Source organism: Podarcis cretensis (genome assembly GCF_951804945.1).
Source record: "Podarcis cretensis genome assembly, chromosome: 8".
In the NCBI taxonomy this organism is placed as follows: domain Eukaryota; kingdom Metazoa; phylum Chordata; class Lepidosauria; order Squamata; family Lacertidae; genus Podarcis; species Podarcis cretensis.
Window position 1 is genome coordinate 65,090,384 of NC_137177.1, and position 15,191 is coordinate 65,105,574.

The following is a 15,191-nucleotide window of genomic DNA, read 5'->3' on the forward strand; positions in this document are numbered from 1 at the left end:
AACAAAAGCCGCTGGCCGCTATAAATCCCCACTGAGGTGTAGCGTGGGACCGGGCAGGCCAACAACCCGTCTGCTTCTGGTTGTGTAACGGCTATTTACCACAATCACATGCCGGAGCTTTTGCAAAAGACATAATAAGGCCCGGCCAGCCCCTCCTGACAAAGCTTATGACAAAGGATTAGGCCACATGGAGAAAGCAGCACATAGTCCAACTATGGAACTCCCCCCCCCCCCCGAGAGGGCCACCAATTTCAATGGCTTCAAAAGAGGACTGGGCAAATTCAAGGCTAGCCATAGGGATGCTCTGCCTCTACAAGCAAGGCTTCCGAATACCAGTTCCTGGAAAGCACAGCAAGTGAGGTGTGCTTTGGTGCTCAGTCCTGCTTGCCAGTTTCCCATGGGGGGGGGGGGCGTCTCGTCCGCCACTGTGAGAACAGGATATGTTGGACTGGGTGGGCCACTGGCCTGATCAAGCAAGCTGTTCTACATATCCATCATGACCAATAAGCCAGAGGCAGACCCCTCCTCCTCTTCCACCCTGATTTATTTCATCTCATTTATGAATGGCTTCCCAATGTGTTTTAGCATCCTTCCGCGAATCTGTCCAACCCCCTTTTTGAAAGCCAGCATCCGTGTCACTCAGGGCAGCCCCTTCCGTCCCATTCACTTAGCATCCAGAAGTGTTTTCCTTGGTCTGTCCCATAAAAAAAATAAAATTAAATTTATTTGCTACCAAAAAAAAAGGGAGAAAAGTGCAAACTTAACAAAAAGAAAAGAAACTAAGAAACAAAGGTTGAACCGCAAAGGGTCAAAGCCTTGGAGGGACAAAAGTAGACAGATACAGAGCAGCTCTAAAGAGATCATAAAGTGTCCCCATTGATTACATCGCATGGCTGGGAAGGCTATTATAGTGGGGAGAAAACCCCTCTTCCTCCACCTTCTCCTCACCAGGCATAATTTTGTAAGTAGAGCAAGATAAATCGGTTTGGCTCCATCTTATGTCCATTTTGCATGCGCTCATTCAATATCCTGTTCTGTCCTGTCGCCACCACAATCTACATTTTTAAAATTTTGAGAAATCTGCACATAGATTAGTATCCATGTGAATGTTTCCCCCCAAAAGGCAACACATTTCTAAACGCGGTTTCTCTTAGGATATGAAGCACTTTCCTCAAAGCAGAGGACAGCATTGCAAAATTCAAAAAAATACGAAATCTGAAGGATAGATTGTCCCAGGATACTGGGGGTGATACAGAGTATTTAGACTCCATTTCTACCTCCCAAGCACTCAGCGGGAGTCACTATCATCTCAGGAATCCTTACAACACTCTCCCCCCTCGAAGTCAGACTAGGGTTACCAATACAAATTAGGGCTTGTGGGAGATTGAAAAGTAAGAGCTTTGGAAGGACGCATTACGAGTTCACAGTGGAAAGGAAGATCTGAACCAGAGTTTTTCTGCTTCGCTGCTCGCTCTCTTATTAGACAGTCCACTGCCTCTAATATCCATCTTGGAAATGTAATGTATTTTATTTCGGCTTTTGGGTGGGGAGGAGGGGCTGCCACCTTCTGCTTGAAGTGTTCACCTAGCGGAAACAGTTAAAAGCACCAAGGAAATATATTTCCTCCCTCTTCCTTGCTTGGGCAAGGAGGGGGGAGGGAGGCCACGGAAAGAAGATTAAGTGGGGGACTCATTTTGCTCTCATTTCAGAGACTGAGACCAACACTTCCCTCCTCCCCGGAACGTGCAAAGGGTCATGTACACACCCATTACGTTCCTCAGCCCAGCTCCTGCCTACAGATTACCCACGACACTGGACAACGCTTATGCATTTGTACGCCTCCCCCAGTACGAACTGGACTCCTCACTAACTAAAAAAGAGAGAGAGAGAGAGAGAAAGCTCTGACCTCAGATCTCAGGTTGCTGGGGGCTCGTCCCCCAACAGCCAATCAGGATGCTGATCCTGCGCATGGCCCTCCCTTCCCCCCTCGTAAGCCAGAGCATCATGTTCACCTTTCGCCCACATTCGCTGGGCTGCTTCTGCCTGCCTGCCAGCCCCCCCTCCAGTCCCGCCAGGCGGACATGCCAGCAGCACCCTCCCCAATGGAGGAGTGGGGGTGGGGGAAGGGGAGGAGGAAGATGGGGGAGAGAAAGGGGCCTCCCCATTTCATCAGGAGGCGGGAGGGAAGCATGGCAAGATGCATCCACTTTGAATATGCCCAAATGCCAGAAGCGACCGGAAACAAGCACATTCTCCCACCAGGAGGGGTGAAGGCCTATCCCGTCGCAAAGAAGACTTGCTCTTGCCAGGGTACAGACCCTCCCCGCCCCCAAAATTCAGGAGCTTAACAACTTGGCTCAAGTTAGAAACCTTTTGTCATTTGCTTTCCAGACGGAAACTTGCACAGGCTGAGCAAAAGGCTGGAGAGCTGGAGCAGTGACGTCTGACAACTTAGAGGCAGGGAAGCAGCTAAGTTCCTGGGGGGGGGGGGGGATTACTGCTGCTACATCAGGTCCTCCTTGCAGGCTTCCCTTTGGAACAGCCACCGCATAGCTGTCACCCTTCCCTTTTTGTTGCGGGAAATTCCCTTATTCCAGCGCCGTTTCCCGCTGCTTCCGCGGATTGTTAAGATATCCCGTAGACTGTCCCCAGGACAGGTGAGGCTGCTGATCCCTTATTTTCAAATCTGAAAGTTGACAGCTATGTGCCACCGTGAGAACAAGATGCTGGACTGGTTGGGCCACTGGCCTAATGCAGGGTCTTCTCACGTTCTTAAAAGGTTTCAGGACCAACTCAGCTCATATTCAGCTGTTCCACACTGCTGGAGGTGTAGCCTCAAACAGACATTTCTCTTTCAGCAATCGTTTTAAATTAAGTTGCATTATGGATCTTGTGATTTTACCTGTGGGGTTTGTGGCTGCTGTTCGTTAAACACACTATATCCTTTTGGCTGATAAGATTGTTTTATTGATTCTTATATAAAACTCTCTAACTGTCTATGGTGACAAGTGGCTTAGGGATATTATAAATCAACCAATCAATCAATCAATCAATCAGTCACCCAAATGGCCCCAACTGGGAGAAAACAATGCCTGCAGATCTCACTTTCCACCAATTATGTAATTTTTAAAAAAGAAAAGAAAGATTAGAAACATGCCTTGCGTCCAAAAAAGCTAGTATAAAATTGACCTTTCAGCTACAGCACAAGATCTGCCCCCCCCAAAAAAAAAATTCCTTCCTTGCCCCAGGTATAGTGTTGCCAACTAACCAGAAAAAGAGACACTGTGAGCTGCTCTTGTGCCTTTTAATAGCATGAAGTATCATCATCTGCCAAATGTCTAGAGATCAGGCGTTGGAGAAGCAACCCATTCACTGTAAAAAAAAAACCACTTTCCTAATCCAGATCAAGTTGGTGTTAAAGGGTTAGAGCAACTGCAGCCAAACCAGAAATGGGCAACCCAGATCTCAATCAAGACTGCCATTTTGGATTTCAACACCAAGGGAGACAAGATGTTCAGCTGGGCTTCTTGGATCGTTCAATATTAATTTGCTTTTTAAAAGAAGAAGTGTACTTCAAGGATATTTGTCGTTTGCTGTACCTGATCATCACTATAGCAATGACATCAGTACAGGATACGTTCCTTTGGTGCAAATGCTTAGTACATAGACCCACCGAATTGCAGGACAATCATTGCACACAGTCTTGTGTCTATGCAGAAGTAAGCTCATTGTATCCAGTGGGGCTTACTCGCTCGTCAGAGGCTCCAGTATTTCAGACTTAGGGTGTGTTTTGTGGTGGAGAGGGAGAAACAGGCCTACTGCCTTGTCTAAGGGACTCCTCTGAGCTCCTCCACCACCCCTATCTTGAGTGCTTGCTGTCTGGGGTTTCCTACCCCACCCTAAAGAAATTTTCTTTATATTTACTCCCCCCCTTTTTTTTTACTCTTCTGCATAGAACAGATTTGCAAGTAGCGGCTCGCCTCTTCGCCTACCGCGCAAACTCAGAACCACCAGCAGAAAATTTCCATGAACCAAAAGATGCTCCTTTTCGGATGGAAAAACCCCAGAAAAGGCCCCGCGCACCCCCCAAGCAATTGTTTTTAAACTGGTACAGGATCTCTGGAGCCCAGAGGAATCCTGGAGAGCAGCAAAGCGTATCATGATAACAAATGCATTTTGTCAATATTTATTATCCCCATCCTTTCCAACAATGATCCGGGACAACTCCCACTGACCCGGTCTGGTCTAGAGGGGTCTTTGTCCAGGAGATCAAAGGCTGCCCCATTGTGTCCCGGGCCTCTTTGATGAAGGAGCAGAAGAAAAAAGAAGGAACGCTGCCCCCCCCCCCGCCTTCTTCATAAATTGTTGTTTTAATCCTATCGGCTTCCGAAATTTTTGGCCTGGGGGGAGCGGAGAAGGAAGCGGACCACGAAAGTGCCCCGCTTGTGAGCTTCTCCATCCTTCCCCTGCAGTGGTGTGCTCCCAGCTGTCACGTCCCACATTCCTGTTCCAAATCCACACCTTATGAGCAACTCAGCCCGTGGCGCTGCCAAGATTCCAGCCCAGCTCTTCCCTGCCACCACCCTCGCCCCTGCCGACTGTGTCATCAGCAATCAGGGTTCCATCGGCAGCCTTGTGACCAGTCTCTGCACACAAGGGGGGCGGAGGAGACACACCATGGCATGGAAAGGAAGCAATTGACAACCCTCTTGCACAGTTTAAATCTTTCAAAAGCATCCTGACCCAGAAACATTGGATCACACACGAGCAGTGTTGCCTCAAACGCCCTTTGATGTGGGTGAGGCTCTGTCTTGGGCTGGTCTTCCGCCTTTGCAAGCCTAAAGCGGGAATATTTTTTGCAAGCTTGATTTATCAGTGCGATTGGGCCATATGCAGGCTCTATAAATGGAAAGTGGAGACGCTATAGGTGCTTTCCCTTATTTGTTTATTTTCTTAATGCAGAAAAAACTTCAATGAAAACAAATAATACAGTGGTACCTCGGGTTAAGTACTTAATTCATTCCAGAGGTCCGTACTTAACCTGAAACTGTTCTTGACCTGAAGCACCACTTTAGCTAATGGGGCCTCCTGCTGCTGCTGTGCCGCTGGAGCACAATTTCTGTTCTCATCCTGAAGCAAAGTTCTTAACCCGAGGTACTATTTCTGGGTTAGCAGAGTCTGTAACCTGAAGTGTATGTAACCTGAAGCGTATGAAACCCGAGGTACCACTGTAAAAAAAAACTTAAGCAGGAAGAGAAAGCGTTTGCATTTCAGGATAGCAAACGAACCCGAGAGACCTTTTAGCTATAGAAAGATAAATGGCTCAATGGGTTTGCCTCTATGGCAGCAGAATTCAGAAATGAAGAGGCATAAAGAATGTCCCTTTATTAAAAAGGGAGATGGCCCCATAAGAGTCGGACCACGTCTGCAGAGACACAGCTTCAAATCCTCACTCTTTCTTGGGATAGACACACACTCAGCAATACCAACTTTATGGGATCATTGGAAAGGTAAAAGGCAGAGAGGAAATTGTATGTGCTGCTTTCGCTCCTTGGAAGCAAATGTAATTAAAACAATGAGTGAGTCTGCGGTTGCACACAGGCTTTGAATGGAGAGTGTGCCCCGGGCTCAATTTCTAGCAATTGTCATTGAAGTGTCTCCGGTTAACAGAGCTGAAAAGGGCCTTGCAGAGCAGGGGTGAGGACTACAACTCCCATCACCTCTGGGGACTGGACAGGGCTGCTGGGCCTTGTAGTCCAAAAACATCTGGAGGGCTACAGGATACCCACCGCAGCTGGAAAGCCACTACCAGCCTCTTGGACAAGCTGGTCTGACTTGGGGTGAGGCAGCATCATAGTTCAGAAGGCAGCCCTGTTGAATTGCACCCAGATTACATGTCTAGTACAAGACTGCAACTTCATCAAGATAGCCCTGGGAATCAATGTGCTGCCTACCCTAATAGTCCACAAGTGAAGGCACAAGGGCTAAATCCAGCCCCTTGAATTGCCAATATAAGGACTACCTTATACTGAGTCAGACCTTTGGTCCATCAAGCTCAGTGCTGTCTACACTGGCTGGCAGCAACTCTCCGGGGTTTCAAGCAGGGGACATTCCCAACCCTACCTAGACTGAACCTGGGACTTTCTGCATGCAAAGCAGGCTCTCCGCTCTTGAGCCACGATTCCTCCCCACAATAAACCCAGAAAACCCCAGTAAACAGTAAGGTCTTCACTTGCAGCAGAGAAACAAAACTGAGACCTCAGGTCCAAACAAAGCAGGCCTGCTGCGTTATACAAAATGAAAACAAGTACCGGTATACCAATGTACTTTTTTTAAAAAGGCAGACGAAAAGCATAAAACTAAGGAGCAGGATAAGACAAAATTGCAATAGGAACAGCAGCTAACGAAAGGATTTGCCAGCATCCTAAATCCAGGCTCAGAAGGAAATAGGCAGCCAATTCAACTCTTTTAGAACAGGCATAATCAAAATTCGGGCAGCAGCGGTCTGCCCTGGTGGAAGTAATATCTGCCTGCCACACCAGGGCTTCCCTCTCTCTTAGGAATCACCTGTGACCTCGTCTTGGTCAGGGTGAGCTGAGAGCATAAGGGAAAGTCACCAGAAGATGGGGCAGCTCCTAAGCAACTGCTTCAATTGCTTTTGCCTGCTCTCTCCTTCTGAGAATTAGAAACCGGGCCAGCCCTACCGTTAGACAATCGCATTAGGTGGCAGGTACTTGTGGGGAGCTAGAGGACAGAAGCAGCAGCCACAGCTCCTGAGCCCTGTGGTCATTCCCCTCTGTTAGAGATCAGGGCTGTGTGCACCCCCTCAGCTCCACTCAGGTATAATGGAGGATACTATCCCATTGGGGCATCTCTGTTATGATGCATAGGCAAGATACAAGTTCAAGTCCACAGCCCGTGAGCTTTGTTCAGCTGCCATCTCTCAGGCCTACCTATCTCGCAGGGTTGTGGAGAAAGCTTCCTCCCAAAATTTCATGTCAAGAGTTTACCTGCCCTATAGATCAAACCCTGCACTACAGCTCATCTTCAGGCATCACACAGCAGGATTTCTGCTCTTTTATGTCAGTTGTTGCCAGGATACTGACACTCCCCAAATGTAACCCGAGACAGAACTCAGTTCCAGTTTAGGACTAGTCTCCTGCATGAGCTCTCCATAAGCCAGTGGTGTCCAAACATTTTTCAAAGAGGGCCAGATTTGATGAAGTGAAGGGCCGTGAGGGCCGACCAAAGGGCCAATCAAAGTTGCTGACCTTTTTTAGGATTGAAGTGGTTGGCCTTTCTTTATGATTTTACCCCAAAGTTGTTGAACTTTTTTTAGGATTGAAGTTTTTGAGGTTTTTTTTAGGATTTTACCTCAGGAAATAAACTGCTACAGGGGCCGGATTGATTAATCCGACCGGCAGGCCGGATTATGCCCCCGAACCAGACTTTGGACATGCCTGCCATAAGCCAACAGAAATCCACTGTTGACTCAAATGCATTATTGGCAGGGATCTTAGGAGCCAACTCCTAGGGAACGTGGGGGCTTTGGCCCCCACAATAAAATATTTGAGGGGGCTGAACAAAGTTGATGGGTATTCCCATTCAAATGGTGTGTGCGCACTTTGTCATGTGATTGATTATGCGGTGCAGGGCTTACCTGGGCCCCCCACAATATTTTATTTGAGTCGGCACCCCTGGCAGCAATCCAATGGAACATTTGCTTGGAAGCTGTATGCCGGCTCCCTCGGCCAATAAAGCAGGATGAGCGCTGCAACTGGACCTAACGGTCAGGGGTCCCTTTACCTTTTACATATACATTGCAAGGGTAGACCTGATGACTCTCTACAATTAGAGGTCACCCATTTCACTGACAGAGAACTGAGGCCAGGAATATATGTGGGAGTTAGACCTCAACATTTGAAAAGTGAGTACCACAGATTATTCTTGAGCAGAATTTTTTTCCCCTACAACACCACACTGAAGAACAAGTGTGAGATTCTGGGAAAGCTCTTTTTCATTAGTGACAGGGACAATGAATTGAAAAATAAAGATGAAACGCTTAAAGCATTGTTACAGATCAATGATAGGGAAAGCGAAAGAAACCGAGGTAGCAAGCCTATACATGCTTACCTGGGAGTATAACTGTTTGAGCTTACTTCTGAGTAAACTTTTTATAGGATTGCATTGCACAATTTCTAAAGAAATTTGCAACTGGCTGCCGCATAATCCAAGTTCATTAGCAATGGAAAGGACATTCCTAACCCAAGCTCAATGTTCGTTTCAGTGCTGAGGTTTCACCCTCCATTAACCGAAATGTACGAGACAATTTTTAAACACAAAGCCATTCATTTTAAAGAATGATTAAACATCTCTCTACTACTCCCGGGGAAGAATGTCTGCAGATATTGCACAACTGTCATTTCCTAGATAGGAAATGTTGCAGAACAGGTATGTTTGACATTTTGAGAGGAGAAAAAGTCCAATTACAGACATGTCAGTCTGGACACTTGCAGACATGTACACCGTGACCGTAAAAGCAGAAACGCACCCTGAACTTAACTGGATTTTAACTGTGTATTTTAACTGGTTTTCAAGAGGAGGATTTCGGAGAATATAATATGTGATTGTGTTTAATCAAAATATATTCTGCTGGATCTTCAAAACAGAAACTAACCAAGTTACAATGTGTGGCGGTACATGACAGGCAACCCCCACAAAAAGAGGGATGCGATTTAAAAAGTGAAAACAATCCAGTTATCCCCCCCCCCCCATTGTGAGCCTTGTAAGGAATTTTAGAATGATTTCAGAGTCTAAAAAAATATTTCTAATATAATGTAATAGAAGGCAACGTTTTACAGATTAACAACAACAGCATAGCCCTACTGAAATTAATAGACCTAAATTAGTCATGCTCATCAGTTTCAATGTGTCTACTTAGAGAAGAGCTAACATGGGACCAAACCTATCTGTAAACTCAGGGGAGAGGGTACAAAAAAACAGAACTGTCAGCCAATAAAAGTACGTGTGAGAAATAGATTACTTGTTCCCAAAATAAAAAGTAAGCCTTACTAAAACACTAGACTGATGGTGTGATCCACAAGCCAGTTGATCTCACCAAAGTCACCATGACTAGCAGACAGCCTGACTTATTTACTCTAAGGCTGCAGCGTATACCTTGGAGTAAAAGCCCCACTGAACTTAATGGGGCTGACTTCTGAGCAGACATGCATAGGAGAACATTAAGCGCAATGGGATTTACAAGCAGCACAAAACTGCAGCTGAACCATGCAGTACCAAACACAGTTCTTACCTATCTGTAAGCCCCATTGAACCTATTGGAATTTAAACACCAAAGGAGAAAACATGCATAGGGGGCAGGCATGGGCATAGCCAAGGTGGGCTGCTCCCTAACAAAAATACTGGCTACACCCATGGGGGCAGGTTACAGAGTGTGCTTCCTTGCGAATAAGACACAATGCACATAGTGCAATTTACTTCTAAGTCAACATGCCTATAGGCTTGTTGGGTGTTTAATCCCAGGTCTACCCCAATCCCATACAAATTCAGGGGTGGGGTCCTCAGATTTAAGAGCTGGGGTGATGTTGGTAAGTGTAGCTGGATCTTCAATACTTCCCAGAGACCAGCCTTTCTCAGTCTTGGGTACCCAGATGTTGGACTACAACTCCCATCACCTTGCTAACTAGGGATGATGGGAGTCGTTGTCCAACAACATCTGGGGTCCTAAGGTTGAGAAAGGCTGCACTAGACTATTTACCCTACCCTACCCTGTCTTATTTCTGAGCTCAGAGCCCCTCTGGCTGTGAAAATCAGCTCTCCTCCATTTCACCTGCCTTTATACAGCAACGCGGGTGGTGCTGTGGGTTAAACCACAGAGCCTAGGACTTGCCGCTCAGAAGGTTGGCAGTTCAAATCCCCCTGACGGGGTGAGCTCCCATTGCTCAGTCCCTGCTCCTGCCAACCTAGCAGTTCAAAAGCACGTCAAAGTGCAAGTAGATAAATAGGTACCGCTCTGGCGGGAAGGTAAACGGCGTTTCCATGCGCTGCTCTGGTTTGCCAGAAGCGGCTTAGTCATGCTGGCCACATGACCTGGAATCTGTACGCCGGCTCCCTCGGCCAATAAAGAGAGATGAGCGCCGCAACCCCAGAATCAGTCACAACTGGACCTAATGGTCAGGGGTCCCTTTACCTTTTTAAGTACAATGCATCTTCTGAGCCTTAAGCTGCAACCTCATCGTGCACACTTTCTGGGTAGTCCCACTGAACCCAGCAGCATTGAAATTTCAAATAGACACACCTAAGACTGAGCACCAGAACTGGTTTGCAAATGCTCACACACTGCTAGTTCTGGATTTTGCCTGTGCAGAGCCGCACACAACTCAATCCAAGCACCCTGAGTTTGTGGGCTTGCATTACAAGTCAGCTGTGGATGCTTCTCCTTTCTGCAAATATCAGTGTCCAACAGCTCAGATAACCAATATGATGAAGTCTAGGCTTTGCCAGCCTGCCGCCCTCTGGATATTTTGCAGCCTGGCAAAGACTGGGACAGAGGCTAGAAGACTGGACAGATTTATTGTATCTTCTGTTTTATGCTCACAACAGCCCTGGCAAGGCAGGTCATGGTCAAGAAGTTCATCCATGAACTTCCCAGCAGAGCATGATTTGAACCTGCGTCTCTCCTGTCCTGGCCTAACAATTTAACCACAGCACCATGTCCTCTGCGTAACTTGAGCCCAGCCAATTGCAGGGTTGTTGTAAAATAAAATAACCCCAGCCAATTGCAGGGTTGTTGTAAAATAAAATAACCCCATACACTCGCCTGATGACCTTGAAGGATGGAATGCACTTTTTTTAAATAAATAAAAACGTAAATTAGGAAATAAAGCAGAAACTGGTGCACACAGTCAAATATTCCAGCTTCTCAATCACGGCATCATCAACAAAAGTTGCCATTTCTCCCTGATACAGAGGCTGCAGAGTTTCTGACAAATTTCCAGCTGACTGTTACAAAGTGGGCTGTCCCAAAATCAGGGGTTTTTGGAACACCTTCTGCAGCCCCAGAGGGCACTTGAACCCTGTTTAATGGGGAACACAAGCACACAAAACTTTGTGAATTGCACCCACTAATAAATAAATCAGTCACAGAATATTGACAGGCGTAAAGTTGCCAAACATTAGGATAGCTTTAAGAAGTGCTCATAAATGAAACAGGTGTTTCCCCAATTTCTTTTCATTCTTTTCTCTTCTTCAGTTTCAGAAAAATATAGATCCACTGCACATCAATAAACCTGTTCAGTGTGTTGCCAAGAGTTTTGCATCCAAACACAAAATTTCCATTCAGTAAAGGAAAATTTAGACACTGAAGTAGAGGCAAAAGGTGGAACAAATTATTCTCTGGGGAGGTGGGACCCCTCAAGCTAAGAGCGGGCTAACAACACCACCAACACGCGCGCACACACACACTGACTCACTGACTCACACACAGGCTCCAAACCAAAAATTTCCACTTTGCCTCACCACCCAATCAAATCGGGGCAGCAAAGGAGGAAAAGGCAAAGTTGAACTTTCCTGCATTTTTGTCCAACGTTAAAAAGGCTGCCTTTATTTATGTTTCCTTATTTCATCACCTTCATCCTGATGTGTTCCCCCATCCCATTTAAGCAGAAGGCCCTGAAACCAAAACCCCATTTACAACCATTGTTTGAATCGGAAACAGAGGCGGGACATGAACGCTGCCATTCAAGCCATTACCCTAAAAACTCAAACAAATTCCGTGGGGGAGGGAGTGAGGAAGAGAGTGAACCCATTTGGTTTCCAGTGCAGAGATTGCCACCCCCCCCCCCGCAAAAAACTCAGTCCCTCTAAAACCAAAGGAAACCCGATTTAAATATCAAAGCAGCCGAAACACAGGAGACAAAGGACACCCTCCCAGGAGCCTTTTAACGGAAGTAACACTTTTTCTCCATCAGTGATTTTTGGAGGGTAGGGAACAGTTATTTTGAACTTCAGTCCTTCCCCGACTTGCTAGAGAGTATTATGAGGTTGTCCCACGGCCAACCATTTGGAAAGCGACATGATGCAACGGGAGGCAACGGGGGCGGGGGAGAGGAGCCCGAGCAGTGGCGGGACAGCCTGGTGGGGGCGGGGAGCAGTAGTAGGCACGGCACGGCGTTGCAGCGCGCTCCCTTCCCCCGTCGCGGCGAGGGCCTTGCCGGCTTCAGCCACACGGGGGAGCCGCTGCCAACCGGCTTTCTCCGGAGGGGTCTAGCGGTCCGGCGCGCGCGCCCGCTCGCTATGGAAGCCCCCCGCCCCCGATCGCCTGCTTGGAAACCAGGAAGGCAGGCGAGGGGATCGGGGGGGGGGAATCGGGGGATCCGTGACGCGGGAGGGATTCCCGGGCAGAGAACCGGAGAAAGAAAAAGAGGGAGAGAGTTGGAGAGGCACCGCGCGCTCACCTTTCCGCCGCCGGACTCCATGGCGCTGCGCCGTGCGCCCTCGTCGTGCGCTCCGTCTCTCCAAGCGCCCGTCGAGCTCCGCCGCGCTGCTGCTGCTTCTAGGCTCCTCGGGGCTGGCTACTTCCAAGCCTTGCTGGCTGGCTAGCGGGGTTGGCTGGCTGGCTGCACGCTCCTTCGCTCGCTCGCTCGCTCTCGGCGTCGTCGTCCCGGCCAAGCTCCCGTCCGTGGTGCGGCTCTCCAAAGTGGCCGCGCGTCGTGCCTCGCCTCCTTCTCCTTGTCCCGGCCCGGCGCGTGGAAGCTGCTTAAGTGACGGCGTGTGTGTCACGCAGGCCCGCCGCGGATTGGCCGGCCCGGCCGGGAGGTGTGTCGGGGGTGTGTGGGGCCGCTTCCCGAGGAAGCGGAGCCGAGATGGGGCGGGGGGCGCCTCCCGCGTCCTGCGTGAGAAACTGCAAGGCAGAGATGGCGAGGGAGCCGGACGCAAAGGAAAGCGGCGGGGGCGCGCGCTCCGGAGGCTCCTCTGGCCCGCGCATCTCCGAAAAGAGAGCAGGCGAGGCGAGGGGCAAGGAGTGAAGAAAGCACAGAGATATATATATTTAAAGCACATTTTAAGGGAAACACTTGTTTTAAAAGCACATTTTTTTTTTAAAAAAAGCACATTTTTACTTTAATGAAAAATCCCACATGCGGGCCTAAGAGAGAACATCGTCGACATGACGTTGTTGCTTTACTGGTTTTAGGCAGAGTTTCGCTTTAAACGGTCCAGTTATTTTCAGACCTTGTGCCGCTTAGAGGATTTTGTTTTCTTTCAGAAATATTGAGCGTTATATAAGCAGTGGAACTATTAAGCGTTGCGCCTTCGCATTTGTCTGCCGCTTACATAACGCTTGATATTTACTATGGTGCACGTTATTTACCGTTTGTTTGTTTCGTTCTTTTTTTTTAAGCATATCGTGTTTATTTGGTCGTACGACTTTTAAAACTGCCACTCCTGGGATTCTATTGATTTTTTTGACAGTTGTATTCTCAAAAATAAACATATATTTGATCGATCTTTTATACATACTGTATATAGTTTTAATTCTAATTATGGTGTTCAATTGCTTTTTAATGAGTGTCTAGGGAAAAGATGGGATAGTAATATTATTTAAAGAAACTGTTTTTGTTAGTTGCTTCATGCACATTTTAGCATATACTGTATCTTTCTATCTAGCACTGGTTCAGTAATCCAACTTTCTTTTCTGTTTTTATAAAATTATGTTGCCAAGGTCAAGATTCTATTGTATGAAAATACAGACTGTATCCAGTGCTAGTCCTACCCAGAGTAGAACAACTGAAATTAATAGCACATTCATACCAACTGGTCTACTCTGAGTAGAACTTGATGCAGCCTTGCCTCTGCATAGCTGTCAACTTTCAGAATTTGAAAATAAGGGATCAGCAGCCTCACCTGTTCCGGAGACAGTCTACGGGATAACTAACAGTGTACGGGATAGCAGTGGGAAGCAATGGGAAATGGCGCTGAAATAAGGCAATTTCCCACAAAAAAAGGGAAGGTTGACAGCTATGTGCCTATGCATATTATATTGTACATACAAACAGTACAATAAGCATAAGAAATGAAAGAAGCAATTAACAATATAATTAAAGATGCCGTGGACCTCTTGGACCATGGGTGGGTCTAACCCCTTATGCCTTCAAGGGATAAAAGCAGGGAGGGATTTTGCGTAGTAAATGGTATGTAAATATTGATGATGATGATGATGATACTCAGGAATGTTGCTGGAGGGTGGGAGAGAATTCTAGAGTTACAATCTGATCCTGCATGAACTTTCTTTGTTAGTTCATCCCTGCCTGCTGTATCTGTACTGGAGTTGTTTTAAAGATGCTTTTATTGTCTAATTCAGTTGTTCCCAATTAGCTTAATTACTCAGGACCCTCTTTTTCAAAAGCCAAACCTTTTGAAAATTTTGAAAACTCTACAGTAGTTAGCTCTGCAAATCAATCTTTGGAATAAAATGTGGGGTTTCCCTAATAAGCAAAGGATCTTAGGTATACTTTTTAAAAAAACAGACCCTAAAAATTGTGATATTACAATGCAAAAATGACAAAAAACTAGTTGAAGGGGAGGCAAGGGATGGTGCCTTGGAACCCCAGGGGTCCACAGACCCCTAATTGGGAACCACGGGTCTAATTCCTTGTCAATTGCTGCCCTGGGCTACTTTGGGAGGAAATGAATACCAGTTGCTGGAAGCCACAAGAGGGGAGAAGGTTCTTGTGCTCGAATCCTGCTTCCTGGTTTCCCTTTGGGGCATCTGGTAGGCCACTGTGAGAAGAGGATGCTGGACTAGATGGGCCTTGGGCCTGATCCAGCAGGCTCTTCTTACGTTCTTATGGCAGAAGAATTGCATGCTGCAGTATTGTTGTTGTTGTTTAGTCGTTTAGTCGTTTCCGACTCTTCGTGACCCCATGGACCAGAGCACGCCAGGCACTCCTGTCTTACACTGCCTCCCACAGTTTGGTCAAACTCATGCTGGAAGCTTTGAGAACACTGTCCAACCATCGCGTCCTCTGCCGTCCCCTTCTCCCTGTGCCCTCCATCTTTCCCAACATCAGGGTCTTTTCCAGGGAGTCTTCTCTTCTCATGAGGTGGCCAAAGTATTGGAGCCTCAGCTTCTCAATCTGCCCTTCCAGTGAGCATTAAGGGCTGATTTTCTT

At 47.2% G+C, this 15,191-nt stretch overlaps 1 protein-coding gene across 2 annotated transcripts in view; it reads right to left on the bottom strand.

The window, feature by feature from the left end:
• SLC2A1 (solute carrier family 2 member 1) overlaps window positions 1–12,802 on the bottom strand; it is a 46,135-nt gene extending 33,333 nt beyond the window's left edge. Inside the window, exon 1 of one of the 2 annotated variants that reach the window (XM_079987054.1) lies at window positions 12,477–12,802. In XM_079987054.1, coding sequence (XP_079843180.1) covers window positions 12,477–12,497 — 21 coding nt within the window. In that variant the 5' untranslated portion in view covers window positions 12,498–12,802. The remainder of the gene's footprint in view (window positions 1–12,476) is intronic. The other variant, XM_079987053.1, reaches the window with a different exon arrangement.
• Window positions 12,803–15,191: the final 2,389 nt, after the last annotated feature.